This window comes from Lotus japonicus, chromosome 5 (genome assembly GCF_012489685.1).
Source record: "Lotus japonicus ecotype B-129 chromosome 5, LjGifu_v1.2".
NCBI lineage: Eukaryota > Viridiplantae > Streptophyta > Magnoliopsida > Fabales > Fabaceae > Lotus > Lotus japonicus.
Genome location: NC_080045.1, coordinates 28865357 through 28886447, shown reverse-complemented (window position 1 = coordinate 28886447; position 21091 = coordinate 28865357). Strand labels below are relative to the sequence as shown.

At 38.7% G+C, this 21091-nt stretch overlaps 1 protein-coding gene across 1 annotated transcript; it reads left to right on the top strand.

Annotated features, from left to right (window-relative positions):
- Nucleotides 1-2526: 2526 nt before the first annotated feature.
- On the top strand, nt 2527-3740 carry LOC130720242 (uncharacterized). The gene has a single exon (XM_057570868.1). The coding sequence runs from the start codon at nt 2800-2802 to the stop codon at nt 3475-3477; it is 678 nt and encodes a 225-aa protein (XP_057426851.1). The 5' UTR covers nt 2527-2799; the 3' UTR covers nt 3478-3740.
- The last annotated feature ends 17351 nt before the right edge of the window (nt 3741-21091 follow it).

Below are 21091 nucleotides of genomic sequence, written 5' to 3'. Positions count from 1 at the left end.
TAATTGAAGATTAATAAGTGAATCGACGAAAACTCTTTACGAAAATGGGTTAATTAGTTACTGAGTAACACTCGAGAAATCGGGGCGTTACATTGTGGTATCAGAGCTCCGGTTGAGAAACCAGAGCACTAAGGGTTTTGGGCTTACGAGTTTCCGAACTCGTTGTGTTTTGTTTTTGAGAAAGGTGTTTTTGAAATTCCGCGGTGAGGATTGGGTAGACTTGTTTGCTAAGATGTTTGTTGTGCTGTGAGATTGTCTTAGATCAGTATCATTGCCGTGATACTTGAGATTGATTATCGATTAGTTACGCGCACGGCATGCTTGCAATGTCCGTTGATTTATGAGGATCGGAAGTTCCTTGCGAACCTCGTCTGTTTAGGGCTTAAAGAGCTCGATGTGATTCTGGGGATGGACTGGTTGGCGCAATATCATGTTCTTTTGGATTGTGCTAACAAGGCCGTGGTATTTCCGGATTCAGGCGTTACGGATTATTTGAATTCGTACCATTTGAAGAAGGGTTCACCGGCGTTCGTGAACTCTATCGTGGCGGAAGCAAGAAACGATAGTGATGTACGGAACATCTCGATAGTGCAAGACTATGTGGATGTTTTTCCGGAGGATGTGCCCGGATTGCCACCAGTAAGGGAGACGGAGTTCTCCATTGACATCATGCCCGGCACGGGACCGATATCGATGGCGCCGTATCGGATGGCACCAGCGGAATTGATGGAATTGGCAAAACAGTTGGATGATCTCTCTTCAAAGGGATTTATTCGACCGAGTGTGTCTCCTTGGGGAGCGCCAGTGTTGTTGGTAAAGAAGAAGGACGGGAGGTCCAGGTTGTGTGTAGATTACCGACAACTAAACAAGGTGACAGTGAAGAATCGTTATCCGATGCCTCGGATAGACGACTTGATGGACCAACTTCGGGGAGCAGTTGTTTTCTCGAAGATTGATCTGAAATCAGGGTATCACCAGATTCGGGTGAAGGAGGCTGACATTCAGAAGACGGCATTCAGAACTCGATATGGACATTATGAATATCTCGTGATGCCATTTGGAGTTACTAATGCACCCGCAGTTTTTATGGACTACATGAACCATGTGTTCAGGCCATTCTTGGACAAGTTCGTGGTGGTGTTCATAGACGATATTCTAATTTACTCGAAGAGTAAGGAGGAACATGAGGAGCATTTACGTCAAGTGCTAGAGGTGTTGCGGAAGAAGGAACTCTATGCTAATGGAGGAAAGTGTGAGTTCTGGATGGAGGAAGTGAAGTTCCTTGGTCATGTCATATCTAGCAAAGGTGTGGCAGTGGACCCCAGCAAAATTGAATCAGTTTTGGCATGGGAACAACCGAAGACAGCAAGTGATATCAGAAGTTTTGTTGGGCTTGCTGGCTACTATCGGCGTTTCGTGAAGGATTACGCCAAGTTGACTGCACCGTTGACTCATTTGACAAAGAAGGATCAACCGTTTGCGTGGACGGAGAAGTGTGAGGCTAGCTTCCAAGAAATGAAGAAGCGGTTGACCACCGCACCTGTACTAGCTTTGCCAAAGGAGGGAGAACCATACGACGTGTACTGTGATGCGTCGCATAATGGTTTGGGTTGTGTGATGATGCAAGAGAAGAGGGTGATTGCTTATGCTTCGCGACAGTTGAAAGTCCATGAGAAGAATTACCCTACGCATGATTTGGAGTTGGCTGCTATAGTGTATGCTCTCAAGATCTGGAGACATTACTTGTATGGCAGTACGTTCACGATCTATAGTGATCACAAGAGTTTGAAGTACTTGTTTGATCAGAAGGATCTGAACATGAGGCAGAGACGGTGGATGGAGTTTCTGCAAGACTATGAGTTCTCATTACAGTATCATCCGGGGAAGACCAATGTTGTAGTTGATGCTCTGAGTCGAAAGGCTATACATGTATCCTCGTTGATGGTCAAGGAGTTAGAATTGTTGGAGGCTTTCCGTGATCTGAGTTTGAATGTTGAACTCGCACCGGGGAAGCTGAGCTTTGGAATGGTGACGGTGTCTAGTGGACTCTTGGATGAGATAAAGTCGAAACAAGAGACCGATGAAGGGTTGATTGAATGGCGCAAGCTTGTGGCACAAGGAAAAGCGTCTGAGTTCGCTATTGGGAACGACAATATTCTGCGTTGTAAGGGACGAGTTTGTGTACCCAATGATGCAGTAATGAGGAAGCTGATCTTGGATGAAGGTCATAAAAGCAGATTGAGTATTCATCCGGGGATGAATAAGATGTATCAGGACTTGAAACTTCATTTCTGGTGGCCTGGGATGAAGAAACAAGTAGCTGAGTATGTGTCGACATGTTTGATGTGTCAGAAGGCGAAGGTGGAACATCAGAAACCAGCAGGAAAGCTGCAGTCATTGGATGTCCCGGAGTGGAAATGGGATAGCATTTCCATGGACTTCGTGACGGCGTTGCCGCTTACACGAAGGAAGTTCGATGCAATTTGGGTTGTAGTTGATCGATTGACGAAGACTGCCCACTTCGTGCCAATCAATCTGAACTACAAGGTAGAGAGGTTGGCGGAGATATACATTGCTGAGATTGTACGCTTGCACGGTGTGCCATCTAGCATTGTGTCGGACAGAGACCCGAGGTTTACCTCGCGTTTCTGGGAAGCTTTGCAGCGGGCTTTGGGAACCAGGTTGAAATTGAGTTCCGCTTATCATCCACAGACGGATGGGCAAACCGAGAGGACCATCCAATCCTTGGAGGATTTGCTAAGATCTTGTGTGCTGGATCACAAAGGCAGCTGGGATGAGATGTTGCCATTGATCGAGTTCACTTACAACAACAGCTTTCATGCAAGCATAGGGATGGCCCCTTATGAAGCGTTGTATGGTCGGAGGTGCCGTACACCCTTGTGCTGGCATCAAGATGGGGAGAACTTGATTGTTGGACCTGAATTAGTTCAGAAAACCACAGAAGAGGTGAAGCGAATCCAAGAGAAGATGAGGGTTTCGCAGAGTCGTCAGAAAAGTTATGCTGACAATCGCAGGAAGGAGTTGGAGTTTCAAGCTGGAGATCATGTCTTCTTGCGGGTTACCCCGATGACAGGTGTCGGAAGGGCGATCAAGTCAAAGAAGCTTACTCCAAAGTTTATCGGACCGTACCAGATTACGGAGCGTGTTGGACCCGTGGCGTATAGGATTGCCTTACCGCCGTTCCTATCCAACATACATGATGTGCTGCATGTGTCGCAACTTCGGAGGTATATGGCTGATAATTCTCATGTGATTGAACCTGATGATATTCAGCTGAAGGATGATCTAACGATGGAAATGCCGCCCATCAAGATCGTCGACAAAAGCACCAAACGCTTGAGGAACAAGGAAGTATCCTTAGTGAAGGTTGTATGGAATCAAGCTACGGGCGATGCGACTTGGGAATTAGAGGATAAAATGCGGAAATCACATCCCGAGTTGTTTGTAGACCCTTAAGTTTCGAGGGCGAAACTATTTTTAAGGGGGGTGGTATTGTAAGGCCCTAAGTTCAATTTGGAACAATTTTATGGAAGTTTGAATAAAATTGAAGTTTTTGGCTATGTTTGATAACTGGCAGATTAGAACTGTCAACTTGTGTGAATTTTTAGAGGGTCTTAACGACTTCATTTGGGAAAACTTCCTTCATGAGAGTTGTAGCCCTTCAAGTCTAGAAAATTCTCCAAGTGGTTTCGTGTCGATCCGATATCTGTAGCTCCAGATATCCCCGTTTTAGTGAACGTTGTTCCGGCTGTACAGTGCCAGCGGGATTATTACATTGTTTTTCTTCTAAGTCCGAATTTAATTATGAATTTACCTTTGAGGGCTTAGGTTTTAGTAAGTTTCAGGTCTGATTAGGTAATTAGACTGGTGGGTTAAGGTTGGACTTGGGTCGGGCTTGTGGAAAACAAAACCCTAGCCCACTTGTGGGTTGCATGGGATTTTAGCCAAGGGGGGAAACCCTATTCTTCCACAATCAGAAAACAGAGATACACTACAGCACCTTCACGTGAAAAACAAAGAGAGAACGTGTGAGAGAAGAGAAGGGAGCCGCCGCCCAAGCCACCACCATTGTCGCCGGTCACGCGCGCGAGCAAGGGAGAGAGCGCGAATAGAGAGGGTTTCGCGAAGGAGAAGGGAGGTGAAGGAGACTTGGACAGCAAGAGATTATTCTTCCAAACTTCATTCTCTTCTTCTTTTCAGACCAAGAACCCAAGGTAAGGGCTGGTCCTAGGATTGGGTAGATTGCCTAGGGGATTTGCCATGTTTTACTATGAGAAAAGCCATGAACATGATTGCTTTTGCAAGAGTTTTGTGTTCATGATGCTTGCTGTTTTTTTTTCTGCCTTGAGGTCTTGATGTTTTGCTTCTGATTTGAGATGAAATGTTGATGCCATGATTCTCCATTATTCATCACTACAACTACCGTTTTCTTCTATGACTTTGCTTGATTAAAATGATTGAAGATTTATATGCTTAGATCTGCCTTTTGTGCTAGAATTGATGGTTATCTTGGTTCTGGAAATTTAAGCATGATATATGATATATGATATGTGGTTCTTGCTGCTGGAATATGGTTTAAAACTCTGGGACTTGAATGGTTGAAAAATTAATTTGAAGGCAAAAGTATCTCTGCCAGTTTCCTGTACTGGACAGCGAGTTTCGGAGCTTAATTACACCTAATTCGGGGTCTCAAATGAAAAAGGGATAAACTGGAAAATTGTAGATTTTCGAATTGGCTTTCTATGCATGTAAAGAACATAATTTTTGGTCTAGTAATGAGGTCTGGAGGTCGATCTTAGTGACTGTTGCACCTGCTGTTCTTCCTGTACCGGACAGCAAGCTTTAAGGCCTAATATCACCTAATTCTGGATCTCAAATGGAAAAGTGATAAACTATAAAAGTGTAGAGTTTCGAATTATCTTTCCAGTCATGTATCATGTGAATTTTGTGGCTAAGTATTGCGGTCTGTAGACCAGTTTTAGTACACGCTGCACCTGTTGTCCAAAAACACTAAATTTGAGAAATTGTTGGAAATGTTAGTAACATGTGATTAGGGACCTTTGTGAGATTTTTATATGATGATATCTGTAAACTGAGCCTCTGGAATTTGTAAATAATTTGTGAATTTGGGAGGCCCTGATTATTTCTATGCTTTGCATGAAGTTTAGTTGTGACTTGTTTAGGAGGTCGCTCACCCAGCTGTAATTCCTCCTAGTGTGACTGTTATTTCTTGACGTTGTAATCTGATACGATATTAACTCATAAGACTCTAGGATTGACATTAGAGCCTTAAACACCAAGAGAATGAATTTATAACTCGCTTGCAAGTAAATGTGAATAATTTGGACATAGGTCTGGTTAGGACTATGGACCATGAGAACAATGGTTCCGTTAGAGACAAAACGGATAACTTGCACGCGAGGGTGAATGCGGTTTGAACCGTGATGTTATGACTTGTGGGTGTCTGACCCATGGTGTGCTGTGGTCGTTCCAAGGAACGCCATGATGTTGTGAGCTTTGCTCATGGTGTTGTTCGTCTGCTGGACGAATGGTGTTGGATCCAAGGTGAAAGGTGGTTGTGTGAAGTGAGATTCCGTTAGTAACTGACTCTTTCCCATAAAAGACATATAATGTACTTATATTATATAGGTTGTTGTTGATTTTGTCATTATCATTCTTTTTGTTGGACCTGACCCTGCTTGTTTGCTATGTGTTTATTTGGGGGGGGGGTAGATGGTCGTGAAGATAATGGCGATGACTCATTCTTGGGAGTTGATGCTACGTGACGTGCCAATACCGGAGGACGACTACACTTCAGAGGAAGAGGAAGAGGCTAAGGAATAGGGTTTTGGTTGAGAGTCTTTTGTTTTCTGTTGGGGTTGAGAGTTTCGAAGTGTTGGTATCGAACAATATTATTGCTTAAATTCGAATGAACAAGTTTTGATGTAATCTTTATTTTCATTCAGGCCTTTGATTCGTACTCTTTACAGTTGGTTATTTAAAAGGTTTTACGATGTTGGTTACTTCCGCGTGTTTTTGGAAAGGTTATGTTTCAAGAGTTTTCGTAAAATGAAAGGTTTGTCATTAATTGAAGATTAATAAGTGAATCGACGAAAACTCTTTACGAAAATGGGTTAATTAGTTACTGAGTAACACTCGAGAAATCGGGGCGTTACATATTTCGTTACAATTCTCCATTTGAAGAAAGTTTTAGTGAGCTCTACGAACTCGTCTCACATACAATGGATTAATAACATCGATTTTAAAATTATGTCCTCTCAAAAGCTATATCTTGGCCTCTTTATCCTTTTGTCCTACCTTTAAACCTAAACCATAAACCCTAAACACCCACATTTAATTGAGCTCTACGAACTTGCATCACATTCGGTGGAGCAATATCCTGAGCTAACTTATTGTGGTACAACAAGACACTTTTTGTCATTAAAAAGTAAGTTCTCCACTCAAAAGCTATATGTTGGTCTCATTCTCCTTTGGTTCTACCGTACTTATTTCGTTACAATTCTCCATTTGAAGTAAGTTTCAGTTGAGCTCTACGAACTCGTCTCACATACAATGGATTAATAACATCGATTTTAAATTTATGTCCTCTCAAAAGCTATATGTTGGCCTCTTTATCCTTTTGTCCTACCTTTAAACCTAAACCCTAAACCCTAAACCCTAAACACCCACATTTAATTGAGCTCTACGAACTTGCATCACATTCGGTGGAGCAATATATTGAGCTAACTTATTGTGGTACAACAAGACACTTTTTGTCATTAAAAAGTAAGTTCTCCACTCAAAAGCTATATGTTGGTCTCATTCTCCTTTGGTTCTGCCGTACTTATTTCGTTACAATTTTCCATTTGAAGTAAGTTTCAGTTGAGCTCTACGAACTCGTCTCACATACAATGGATTAATAACATCGATTTTAAATTTATGTCCTCTCAAAAGCGATATGTTGGCCTCTTTTTCCTTTCGTCCTACCCTAAACCCTAAACCCTAAACACCCACATTTAGTTTAGCTCTACGAACTTGCATCACATTCGGTGGAGAAATATCATGAGCTTAAACTAATTGTTGTACAACAAGACACTTTTTGTCATTAGAGAGTAATTTCTCCACTTAAAAGCTATATGTTGGCCTCATTCTCCTTTGGTTCTACCCTACTTATTTCGTTAAAATTCTCAATTTGTAGTAAGTCTCAGTTGAGCTCTACGAACTCGTCTCACATACAATGGATTAATAACATCGATTTTAAATTTATGTCCTCTCAAAAGCTATATGTTGGCCTCTTTATCCTTTTGTCCTACCTTTAAACCTAAATCCCAAACCCTAAACCCTAAACACCCACATTTAATTGAGCTCTACGAACTTGCATCACATTCGGTGGAGCAATATCATGAGCTAACTCAGTACAACAAGACACTTTTTGTCATTAAAAAGTAAGTGCTCCACTCAAAAGCTATATGTTGGTCTCATTCTCCTTTGGTACTACCGTACTTATTTCGTTACAATTCTCCATTTGAAGTAAGTTTCAGTTGAGCTCTACGAACTCGTCTCACATACAATGGATTAATAACATCGATTTTAAATTTATGTCCTCTCAAAAGCTATATGTTGGCCTCTTTATCCTTTTGTCCTACCTTTAAACCTAAACCCTAAACCCTAAACCCTAAACACCCACATTTAATTGAGCTCTACGAACTTGCATCACATTCGGTGGAGCAATATAATGAGCTAACTTATTGTGGTACAACAAGACACTTTTTGTCATTAAAAAGTAAGTTCTCCCCACTCAAAAGCTATATGTTTGTCTCATTCTCCTTTGGTTCTACCGTACTTATTTCGTTACAATTCTCCATTTGAAGTAAGTTTCAGTTGAGCTCTACGAACTCGTCTCACATACAATGGATTAATAACATCGATTTTAAATTTATTTCCTCTCAAAAGATATGTTGGCCTCTTTATCCTTTTGTCTTACTTTTAAACCTAAACCCTAAACCCTAAACCCTAAACCCTAAGCCCTAAACACCCACGTTTAATTGAGCTCTACGAACTTGCATCACATTAAGTGGAGCAATATCATGAGCTAACTTTTTGTGGTGTACAAGACCCTTTTTATCATTACAAAGTAATTTCTCCACTCAAAAGCTATATGTTGGTCTCATTCTCTTTTGGTTCTACCGTACTTAATTCGTTACAATTCTCCATTTGAAGTAAGTTTCAGTTGAGCTCTATGAACTTTTCTCACATACAATGGATTAATAACATCGATTTTAAATTTATGTCCTCTCAAAAGCGATATGTTGGCCTCTTTTTCCTTTTTTCCTACCCTAAACCCTAAACCCTAAACCCTAAACACCCACATTTAGTTTAGTTCTACGAACTTGGATCACATTCGGTGGAGAAATATCATGAGCTTAAACTATTTGTTGTAAAACAAGACACATTTTGTCATTAGAGAGTAATTTCTCCACTCAAAAGCTATATGTTGGCCTCATTCTCCTTTGGTTCTACCGTACTTATTTCGTTACAATTCTCCATTTGAAGTAAGTTTCAGTTGAGCTCTACGAACTCGTCTCACATACAATGGATTAATAACATCGATTTTAAATTTATGTCCTCTCAAAAGCTATATGTTGGCCTCTTTATCCTTTTGTCCTACCTTTAAACCTAAACTCTAAACCCTAAACCCTAAACACCCACATTTAATTGAGCTCTACGAACTTGCATCACATTCGGTGGAGCAATATATTGAGCTAACTTATTGTGGTACAACAAGACACTTTTTGTCATTAAAAAGTAAGTTCTCCACTCAAAAGCTATATGTTGGTCTCATTCTCCTTTGGTTATGCCGTACTTATTTCGTTACAATTCTCCATTTGAAGTAAATTTCAGTTGAGCTCTACGAACTCGTCTCACATACAATGGATTAATAACATCGATTTTAAATTTATGTCCTCTCAAAAGCTATATGTCTTTATCCTTTTGTCCTACCTTTAAACCTAAACCATAAACCCTAAACACCCACATTTAATTGAGCTCTACGAACTTGCATCACATTAAGTGGAGCAATATCATGAGCTAACTTTTTGTGGTACAACAAGACCCTTTTTGTCATTAAAAAGTAATTTCTCCACTCAAAAGCTATATGTTGGTCTCATTCTCCTTTGGTTCTACCGTACTTATTTCGTTACAATTCTCCATTTGAAGTAAGTTTCAGTTGAGCTCTACGAACTCGTCTCACATACAATGGATTAATTACATCGATTTTAAATTTATGTCCTCTCAAAAGCTATATGTTGGCCTCTTTTTCCTTTTGTCCTACCCTAAACCCTAAACCCTAAACACCCACATTTAGTTTAGCTCTACAAACTTGCATCACATTCGGTGGAGAAATATCATGAGCTTAAACTAATTGTGGTACAACAAGACACTTTTTGTCATTAGAGAGTAATTTCTCCACTCAAAAGCTATATGTTGGCCTCATTCTCCTTTGGTTCTACCCTACTTATTTGGTTAAAATTCTCAATTTGTAGTAAGTCTCAGTTGAGCTCTACGAACTCGTCTCACATACAATGGATTAATAACATCGATTTTAAATTTATGTCCTCTCAAAAGCTATATGTTGGCCTCTTTATCCTTTTGTCCTACCTTTAAACCTAAACCCTAAACCCTAAACCCTAAACACCCACATTTAATTGAGCTCTACGAACTTGTATCACATTCGGTGGAGCAATATCATGAGCTAACTTATTGTGGTACAACAAGACACTTTTTGTCATTAAAAAGTAAGTTCTCCACTCAAAAGCTATATGTTGGTCTCATTCTCCTTTGGTTCTGCCGTACTTATTTCATTACAATTCTCCATTTGAAGCAAGTTTCTGTTGAGCTCTACGAACTCGTCTCACATACAATGGATTAATAACATCGATTTTAAATTTATGCCCTCTCAACAGCTATATGTCTTTATCCTTTTGTCCTACCTTTAAACCTAAACCCTAAACCCTAAACACCCACATTTAATTGAGCTCTACGAACTTGCATCACATTCGGTAGAGCTATATAATGAGCTAACTTATTGTGGTACAACAAGACACTTTTTGTCATTAAAAAGTAATTTCTCCACTCAATAGCTATATGCTGGTCTCATTCTCCTTTGGTTATCTTGTACTTATTTCGTTACAATTCTCCATTTGAAGTAAGTTTCAGTTGAGCTCTACGAACTCGTCTCACATACAATGGATTAATAACATCGATTTTAAATTTATGTCCTCTCAAAAGATATGTTGGCCTCCTTATCCTTCTGTCCTACTTTTAAACATAAACCCTAAACCCTAAACCCTAAACACCAACATTTAATTTGAGCTCTACGAACTTGCATCACATTCGGTGGAGCAATATCATGAGCTAACTTATTGTGGTACAACAAGACACTTTTTGTCATTAAAAAGTAAGTTCTCCCCACTCAAAAGCTATATGTTGGCCTCATTCTCCTTTGGTTCTACCCTACTTATTTCGATACAATTCTCCATTTGAAGAAAGTTTCAGTTGAGCTCTACGAACTCGTCTCACATACAATGGATTTAATAACATCGATTTTAAATTTATGTCCTCTCAAAAGATATGTTGGCCGCTTTATCCTTTTGTCCTACTTTTAAACCTAAACCCTAAACCCTAAACACCCACATTTAATTGAGCTCTACGAACTTGCATCACATTCGGTGGAGAAATATCATGAGCTTAAGCTAATTGTGGTACAACAAGACACTTTTTGTCATTAGAGAGTAATTTCTCCACTCAAAAGCTATATGTTGGCCTCATTCTCCTTTGGTTCTACCCTACTTATTTCGTTAAAATTCTCAATTTGTAGTAAGTCTCAGTTGAGCTCTACGAACTCGTCTCACATACAATGGATTAATAACATCGATTTTAAATTTATGTCCTCTCAAAAGCTATATGTTGGCCTCTTTATCCTTTTGTCCTACCTTTAAACCTAAACCCTAAACCCTAAACCCTAAACACCCACATTTAATTGAGCTCTACGAACTTGTATCACATTCGGTGGAGCAATATCATGAGCTAACTTATTGTGGTACAACAAGACACTTTTTGTCATTAAAAAGTAAGTTCTCCACTCAAAAGCTATATGTTGGTCTCATTCTCCTTTGGTTCTGCCGTACTTATTTCATTACAATTCTCCATTTGAAGCAAGTTTCTGTTGAGCTCTACAAACTCGTCTCACATACAATGGATTAATAACATCGATTTTAAATTTATGCCCTCTCAACAGCTATATGTCTTTATCCTTTTGTCCTACCTTTAAATCTAAACCCTAAACCCTAAACCCTAAACCCTAAACACCCACATTTAATTGAGCTCTACGAACTTGCATCACATTCGGTAGAGCTATATAATGAGCTAACTTATTGTGGTACAACAAGACACTTTTTGTCATTAAAAAGTAATTTCTCCACTCAATACCTATATGTTGGTCTCATTCTCCTTTGGTTATCTTGTACTTATTTCGTTACAATTCTCCATTTGAAGTAAGTTTCAGTTGAGCTCTACGAACTCGTCTCACATACAATGGATTAATAACATCGATTTTAAATTTATGTCCTCTCAAAAGATATGTTGGCCTCTTTATCCTTCTGTCCTACTTTTAAACATAAACCCTAAACCCTAAACCCTAAACCCTAAACCCCCACATTTAATTGAGCTCTACGAACTTGCATCCCATTCGGTGGAGCAATATAATGAGCTAACTTATTGTAGTACAACAAGACACTTTTTGTCATTAAAAAGTAATTTCTCCACTCAATAGCTATATGTTGGTCTCATTCTCCTTTGGTTCTACAGTACTTATTTCGTTACAATTCTCCATTTGAAGTAAGTTTCAGTTGAGCTCTACGAACTCGTCTTACATACAATGGATTAATAACATCGATTTTAAATTTATGTTCTCTCAAAAGCTATATGTTGGCCTCTTTTTGCTTTTGTCCTACCCTAAACCGTAAACCCTAAACCCTAAACACCCACATTTAATTGAGCACTACGAACTTGCGTCACATTCGGTGGAGCAATATCTTGAGCTAACCTATTGTGGTACAACAAGACACTTTTTGTCATTAAAAAGTAATTTCTCCACTCAAAAGCTATATGTTGGTCTCATTCTCCTATGGTTCTACCGTACTTATTTCGTTACAATTCTCCATTTGAAGTAAGTTTCAGTTGAGCTCTACGAACTCGTCTCACATACAATGGATTAATAACATCGATTTTAAATCTATGTCCTCTCAAAAGCAATATGTTGGCATCTTTATCCTTTTGTCCTACCTTTAAACCTAAACCCTAAACCCTAAACCCTAAAACCCACATTTAATTGAGCTCTACGAACTTGCATCACATTCGGTGGAGCAATATAATGAGCTAACTTCTTGTGGTACAACAAGACACTTTTTGTCATTAAAAAGTAATTTCTCCACTCAAAAGCTATATGTTGGTCAAATTCTCCTTTGGTTCTACCATACTTATTTCGTTACAATTCTCCATTTGAAGTAAGTTTCAGTTGAGCGCTACGAACTCTTCTCACATACAATGGATTAATAACATCGATTTTATATTTATGTCCTCTCAAAAGCTATATGTTGGCCTCTTTATCCTTTTGTCCTACCTTCAAACCTAAACCATAAACCCTAAACACCAACATTTAATTTGAGCTCTACGAACTTGCATCACATTCGGTGGAGCAATATCATGAGTTAACTTATTGTGGTACAACAAGACACTTTTTGTCATTAAAAAGTAATTTCTCCACTCCAAAGCTATATATGTTGGTCTCATTCTCCTTTGGTTCTACCATACCTATTTCGTTACAATTCTCCATTTGAAGTACGTTTCAGTTGAACTCTACGAACTCGTCTCACATACAATGGATTAATAATATCGATTTTAAATTTATGTCCTCTCAAAAGATATATGTTGGCCTCTTTATCCTTTTGTCCTACCTTTAAATCTAAACCCTAAACACTAAACCCTAAACACCCACATTTAATTGAGCTCTACGAACTTGCATCACATTCGGTGGAGCAATATCATGAGCTAACTTATTGTGGTACAACAAGACACTTTTTGGCATTAAAAAGTAAGTTCTCCACTCAAAAGCTATATGTTGGTCTCATTCTCCTTTGGTTCTGCCGTACTTATTTCGTTACAATTCTCCATGTGAAGTAAGTTTCAGTTGAGCTCTACGAACTCGTCTCACATACAATGGATTAATAACATCGATTTTAAATTTATGTCCTCTCAAAAGCTATATGTTGGCCTCTTTATCCTTTTGTCCTACCTTTAAAACTAAATCCCAAACCCTAAACCCTAAACACCCACATTTAATTGAGCTCTACGAAATTGCATGACATTCGGTGGAGCAATATCATGAGTTAACTTATTGTGGTACCTCAAGACACTTTTTGTCATTAAAAAGTAATTTCTCCACTCAAAAGCTATATGTTGGTCTCATTCTCCTTTGGTTCTACCATACTTATTTCGTTACAATTCTCCATTTGAAGTAAGTTTCAGTTGAGCTCTACGTACTCGTCTCACATACAATGGATTAATTACATCGATTTTAAATTTATGTCCTCTCAAAAGCTATATGTTTGCCTCTTTTTCCTTGTCCTACCCTAAACCCTAAACCCTAAACACCCACATTTAGTTTAGCTCTAAGAACTTGCATCACATTCGGTGGAGAAATATCATGAGCTTAAACTAATTGTGGTACAACAAGACACTTTTTGTCATTAGAGAGTAATTTCTCCACTCAAAAGCTATATGTTGGCCTCAGTCTCCTTTGTTCTACCCTACTTATTTCGTTAAAATTCTAAATTTGTAGTAAGTCTCAGTTGAGCTCTACGAACTCGTCTCACATACAATGGATTAATAACATCGATTTTAAATTTATGTCCTCTCAAAAGCTATATGTTGGCCTCTTTATCCTTTTGTCCTACCTTTAAACCTAAACCCTAAACCCTAAACCCTAAACACCCACATTTAATTGAGCTCTACGAACTTGTATCACATTCGGTGGAGCAATATCATGAGCTAACTTATTGTGGTACAACAAGACACTTTTTGGCATTAAAAAGTAAGTTCTCCACTCAAAAGCTATATGTTGGTCTCATTCTCCTTTGGTTCTGCCGTACTTATTTCATTACAATTCTCCATTTGAAGCAAGTTTCTGTTGAGCTCTACGAACTCGTCTCACATACAATGGATTAATAACATCGATTTTAAATTTATGCCCTCTCAACAGCTATATGTTTTTATCCTTTTGTCCTACCTTTAAACCTAAACCCTAAACCCTAAACCCTAGACCCTAAACACCCACATTTAATTGAGCTCTACGAACTTGCATCACATTCGGTAGAGCTATATAATGAGCTAACTTATTGTGGTACGACAAGAGACTTTTTGTCATTAAAAAGTAATTTCTCCACTCAATAGCTATATGTTGGTCTCATTCTCCTTTGGTTATCTTGTACTTATTTCGTTACAATTCTCCATTTGAAGTAAGTTTCAGTTGAGCTCTACGAACTCGTCTCACATACAATGGATTAATAACATCGATTTTAAATTTATGTCCTCTCAAAAGATATGTTGGCTTCTTTATCCTTCTGTCCTACTTTTAAACATAAACCCTAAACCCTAAACCCTAAACACCAACATTTAATTTGAGCTCTACGAACTTGCATCACATTCGGTGGAGCAATATCATGAGCTAACTTATTGTGGTACAACAAGACACTTTCTGGCATTAAAAAGTAAGTTCTCCACTCAAAAGCTATATGTTGGTCTCATTCTCCTTTGGTTCTGCCGTACTTATTTCGTTACAATTCTCCATGTGAAGTAAGTTTCAGTTGAGCTCTACTAACTCGTCTCACATACAATGGATTAATAACATCGATTTTAAATTTATGTCCTCTCAAAAGCTATATGTTGGCCTCTTTATCCTTTTGTCCTACCTTTAAACCTAAATCCCAAACCCTAAACCCTAAACACCCACATTTAATTGAGCTCTACGAAATTGCATGACATTCGGTGGAGCAATATCATGAGTTAACTTATTGTGGTACAACAAGACACTTTTTGTCATTAAAAAGTAATTTCTCCACTCAAAAGCTATATGTTGGTCTCATTCTCCTTTGGTTCTACCATACTTATTTCGTTACAATTCTCCATTTGAAGTAAGTTTCAGTTGAGCTCTACGAACTCGTCTCACATACAATGGATTAATTACATCGATTTTAAATTTATGTCCTCTCAAAAGCTATATGTTTGCCTCTTTTTCCTTGTCCTACCCTAAACCCTAAACCCTAAACACCCACATTTAGTTTAGCTCTAAGAACTTGCATCACATTAGGTGGAGAAATATCATGAGCTTAAACTAATTGTGGTACAACAAGACATTGTATGTGTGACGTCTGCACTTCCATATCCATAAAGTTCCATTCCAATTCTGTCCATCTTTTCCTTGCACGAAATTCTTCTTTGTTTTTCCCTTCCAACTCTGATTTCTCAAGTCCTAAAATCATCCTAGACGATCCATCAAGCCCTTGCATCAACTTGGGGCATATCACCTTTGGTTCTACCCTACTTATTTCGTTAAAATTCTCAATTTGTAGTAAGTCTCAGTTGAGCTCTACGAACTCGTCTCACATACAATGGATTAATAACATCGATTTTAAATTTATGCCCTCTCAAAAGCTATATGTTGGCCTCTTTATCCTTTTGTCCTACCTTTAAACCTAAACCCTAAACCCTAAACCCTAAACCCTAAACACCCACATTTAATTGAGCTCTAAACGCTAAACCTTAAACCCTAAACCCTTAACACCAACATTTAATTGAGCTCTACGAACTTGCATCACATTCGGTGGAGCAATATAATGAGCTAACTTATTGTGGTACAACAAGACAGTTTTTGTCATTAAAAAGTAATTTCTCCACTCAATAGCTATATGTTGGTCTCATTCTCCTTTGGTTCTACCGTACTTATTTCGTTACAATTCTCCATTTGAAGTACGTTTCAGTTGAGCTCTACGAACATGTCTCACATACAATGGATTAATAACATCGATTTTAAATTTATGTCCTCTCGCCTCTTTATCCTTTTGTCCTACCTTTAAACCTAAACCCTAAACCCTAAACCCTTACCCCTAAACACCCACATTTAATTGAGCTCTACGAACTTGCATCACATTCGGTGGAGCAATATAATGAGCCAACTTATTGTGGTACAACAAGACACTTTTTGTCATTAAAAAGTAATTTCTCCACTCAATAGCTATATGTTGGTCTCATTCTCCTTTGGTTATACCGTACTTATTTCGTTACAATTCTCCATTTGAAGTAAGTTTCGGTTGAGCTCTACGAACTCGTGTCACATACAATGGATTAATAACATCGATTTTAAATTTATGTCCTCCTAAAAGATATGTTGGCCTCTTTATCCTTTTGTCCTACTTTTAAACCTAAACCCTAAACCCTAAACCCTAAACACCCACATTTAATTGAGCTCTACGAACTTGCATCACATTCGGTGGAGCAATATCATGAGCTAACTTATTGTGGTACAACAAGACACTTTTTGTCATTAAAAAGTAAGTTCTCCACTCAAAAGCTATATGTTGGTCTCATTCTCCTTTGGTTCTACCGTACTTATTTCGTTACAATTCTCCATTTGAAGAAAGTTTTAGTTGAGCTCTACGAACTCGTCTCACTTACAATGGATTAATAAATCGATTTTAAATTTATGTCCTCTCAAATGATATGTTGGCCGCTTTATCCTTTTGTCCTACTTTTAAACCTAAACCCTAAACCCTAAACACCCACATTTAATTGAGCTCTACGAACTTGCGTCACATTCGGTGGAGCAATATCATGAGCTAACTTATTGTGGTATAACAAGACACTTTTTGTCATTAAAAAGTAATTTCTCCACTCAAAAGCTATATGTTGGTCTCGTTGTCCTTTGGTTCTACCGTACTTATTTCGTTTCAATTCTCCATTTGGAGTAAGTTTCAGTTGAGCTCTACGAACTCGTCTCACATACAATGGATTAATAACATCGATTTTAAATTTATGTCCTCTCAAAAGCTATATGTTGACCTCTTTATCCTTTTGTCCTACCTTTAAACCTAAACCCTAAACCCTAAACCCTAAACACCCAAATTTAATTGAGCTCTACGAACTTGCATCACATTCGGTGGAGCAATATCATGAGTTAACTTATTGTGGTACAACAAGACACTTTTGGTCATTAAAAAGTAATTTCTCCACTCAAAAGCTATATGTTGGTCTCATTCTCCTCCTTTTGTCCTACCTTTAAACCTAAACCCTAAGCCCTAAACTGATATGCCCCAAGTTGATGCAAGGGCTTGATGGATCGTCTAGGATGATTTTAGGACTTGAGAAATCAGAGTTGGAAGGGAAAAACAAAGAAGAATTTCGTGCAAGGAAAAGATGGACAGAATTGGAATGGAACTTTATGGATATGGAAGTGCAGACGTCACACAAAGGTGGTGGCAAACCTTTGATAAGTCAAAGGTCTTGAATCACTCAAGGGATATGAGAATCACTCTCAACAAACTGAACTAACTCAGAAAAAAATAATCTTATTCATTCATGTCTCCATGCTTGGCCGTCCCTCCCTTTTAAAAGAGTTTGGCTTTGTTTTTGAATTACAAAGGTGAGATATGGTCTTAACTCCAATTAATGACTAATTATGGAGTTTTAACATCCAATTCTGAGCTGAAAATTCAAATAAAAACTCCTAATGAGCTGGTCAAGCTCAGCTTGTAACAGCCCCTAAACTTTCTCTCATAACATTAAACAAAAATAGGAAATTAACTTCAATTGAAGGAGATTCTTGGAGTTTTACTTCAGCCATCAAGAGCTGATGCAAACTTGGAATATTCCTCCCTTAAAGCCTTCTTATTCACGCCCCACATGCCTCCACTTCAGGTCCATTAATTGCTAATGCATCCTTGGTGTATTAGGGACTTATTGGATTGAAAAAAAAAAAACTAGAAATAAAATTCGAACTCAGCTCCAATTAATTGGGCTGATCTTGGACGACTTCCTCTTCATATTTCATGAGGAAATTCACCAATTTGGGCTCAAGTTCGTGCACATTGGTTCCTTCCTCAAGAGCTAATGCTATCATCTGTTGAAGTGCTTCCTTGGCCCTTTTAGCCCTTGCCCTAGTCATTGGTCCTCCAAGTCCTTTTAGTGCTCCATGACCCTTGTCCTTGTCCTTGTCCTCATCATTCCCTCCCTCTTGAAAAGGATTTGACCTCAAATCAAATTCTCCTCCATCTGCATCGAAGAGAGATAAATCAGAGACATTAAAGGTTGAGCTGATGTTATACTCACCTGGAAGCTCTATTTTGTAGGCATTGTTATTGATTCTCTCAAGCACTTGAAAAGGTCCATCCCCTCTAGGTTGGAGTTTGGATTTCCTTTGTTCTGGAAACCTTTCCTTCCTCATGTGCACCCAAACCCAATCTCCGGGTTGGAACACCACCTCCTTTCTTCCCTTGTTAGCTTGCCTAGCATAACTCTCATTCTTTCTCTCAATTTGAGCCTTCACACGCTCATGCATCTTCTTGACATATTCAGCTTTGCCCTGTCCTTCCTTGTGATTGAAAACAGAAATGTTAGGCATAGGCAACAAATCAAGAGGAGTCAAAGGGTTAAATCCATACACTACTTCAAATGGAGAGCAAATTGTAGTGCTATGGACAGCCCTATTGTAAGCAAATTCAACATGAGGCAAACACGCCTCCCAAGCCTTTAAATTGGCCTTAAGGACAGTCCTAAGCAAGGTGCCTAGGGTCCTATTAACCACCTCAGTTTGCCCATCAGTTTGTGGGTGGCAAGTGGTAGAGAACAAAAGTTTAGTGCCTAACTTCCCCCATAAAGTCCTCCAGAAGTGACTTAGGAACTTGGTGTCCCTATCACTAACTATGCTTCTAGGCATCCCATGAAGTCTTACAACTTCTTTAAAGAACAAATCAGCAACGTGACAAGCATCATCAGCTTTCCTGCAAGGAATAAAGTGAGCCATTTTTGAAAACCTATCAACAACCACAAAAATGGAATCCTTACCATTCTTTGTTCTAGGGAGGCCTAAAACAAAGTCCATAGACAAGTCAACCCAAGGGTATTCAGGGATTGGCAAAGAAGTATACAAACCATGTGGCATCACCTTAGACTTAAGCCTTCTTGCAAACAATGCAATGTTCACAAAACTTGATCACATCATGTTTCATTTTGGGCCAATAGAAATGTTCCTGTAAAGTTTCTAGAGTCTTTTGGACTCCAAAATGACCCATTAATCCCCCAGCATGGGATTCTTTAACAAGCAGTTCTCTAATGGAACTTTTAGGCACACACAACCTGTTTTCCTTAAATAAAAATCCATTGTGCCTATAAAATCCATTTTGAGAAACTTTCTCACAAGCCACAAAAATTTCAGCAAAGTTATCATCTTTTTCATACATTTCTTTCACATGTTCAAGTCCTAGCAATTTAGTCTCTAACATGGAAAGCAACACGTGTCTCCTGGATAAAGCATCAGCCACAATGTTAATTTTCCCTTTTTTGTGTTTTATGACATAGGGAAATTGTTCCAAAAATTCAACCCATTTGGCATGTCTTTTGTTCAACTTACCTTGCCCCTTCAAGTATTTCAGCGACTCATGATCACTATGAATCACGAATTCCTTGAGCAAAAGATAATGCTGCCAAGTCTTCAAAGCTCTCACCAAAGCATACAATTCCTTATCATAAGTAGAATAGTTAAGGGCAGCTCCGCTTAACTTTTCACTAAAATAAGCAATTGGGTGGCCTTCTTGAAGCAACACAGCACCAATACCTACATTTGAAGCATCACATTCAAGTTCAAAAGATTTAGCAAAGTTAGGTAAAGCAAGTATAGGTGCATGGGTAAGCTTATGCTTTAGGGCAGCAAAGGCCTCTTCTTGATTCTTTCCCCAATGAAAACCCACATTCTTTTTCACCACTTCATTTAGGGGTGCTGCCAAGGTACTAAAGTCCTTAACAAACCTCCTGTAGAAACTGGCCAAGCCATGAAAACTTCTTACATCACCCACGGATTTAGGAGTGGGCCACTCTTGAATGGCTTTGATCTTTTCCTCATCAACCTGCACTCCTTTCGAACTCACAACAAAACCAAGAAACACAACATGGTCAGTGCAAAAAGTGCATTTCTCAAGATTGGCAAACAATTGTTCCTTTCTAAGCATACTCAAGACAGATCTTAAGTGCTCAACATGCAGCTCAAGAGTAGTGCTATAGACCAAAATATCATCAAAGTACACAACCACAAATTTCCCAATGAATTCCCTCAAAACATGGTTCATTAGTCTCATAAAAGTACTAGGTGCATTAGTTAAACCAAAAGGCATAACCAACCATTCATACAAACCATATTTAGTTTTGAAAGCAGTTTTCCATTCATCCCCTTCTTTAATCCTTATCTGATTGTAACCACTTTTCAAATCAATTTTAGAAAAATAACATGCTCCATGCAATTCATCAAGCAAATCATCAAGTCTAGGAATAGGGTGCCTATACTTAATGGTGATGTTATTCAAGGCTCTACAATCAGAGCACATTCTCCAAGTCCCATCTTTCTTTGGTACCAAAATCACCGGTACAGCACAAGGACTCATGCTATTTCTTACCCACCCTTTGTTCAAGAGTTCTTCCACTTGTCTTTGAATTTCAGTGGTTTCTTGTGGGTTGCTTCTATATGCTGGCCTATTAGGCAAAGAAGCTCCCGGAATGAGATCAATTTGATGCTCAATTCCTCTCAGTGGTGGTAGACCACTTGGAACACTTGTTGGAAACACATCCTCATAATCCTGCAAAAGAGATTTAACACTAGAAGACAGTTCAAAATTTCAAAAGTGTTAGTGTTCAAAATCTGATTTTTGCAAAACATCAAGTATAGGATCTGTTTTGAAGCTATCATCCTTTT

Excerpts from the sequence above, each read along its gene's own strand:
- LOC130720242 (XM_057570868.1), top strand. The coding sequence starts at position 2,800 with ATGTTGCCATTGATCGAGTTCACTTACAACAACAGCTTTCATGCAAGC.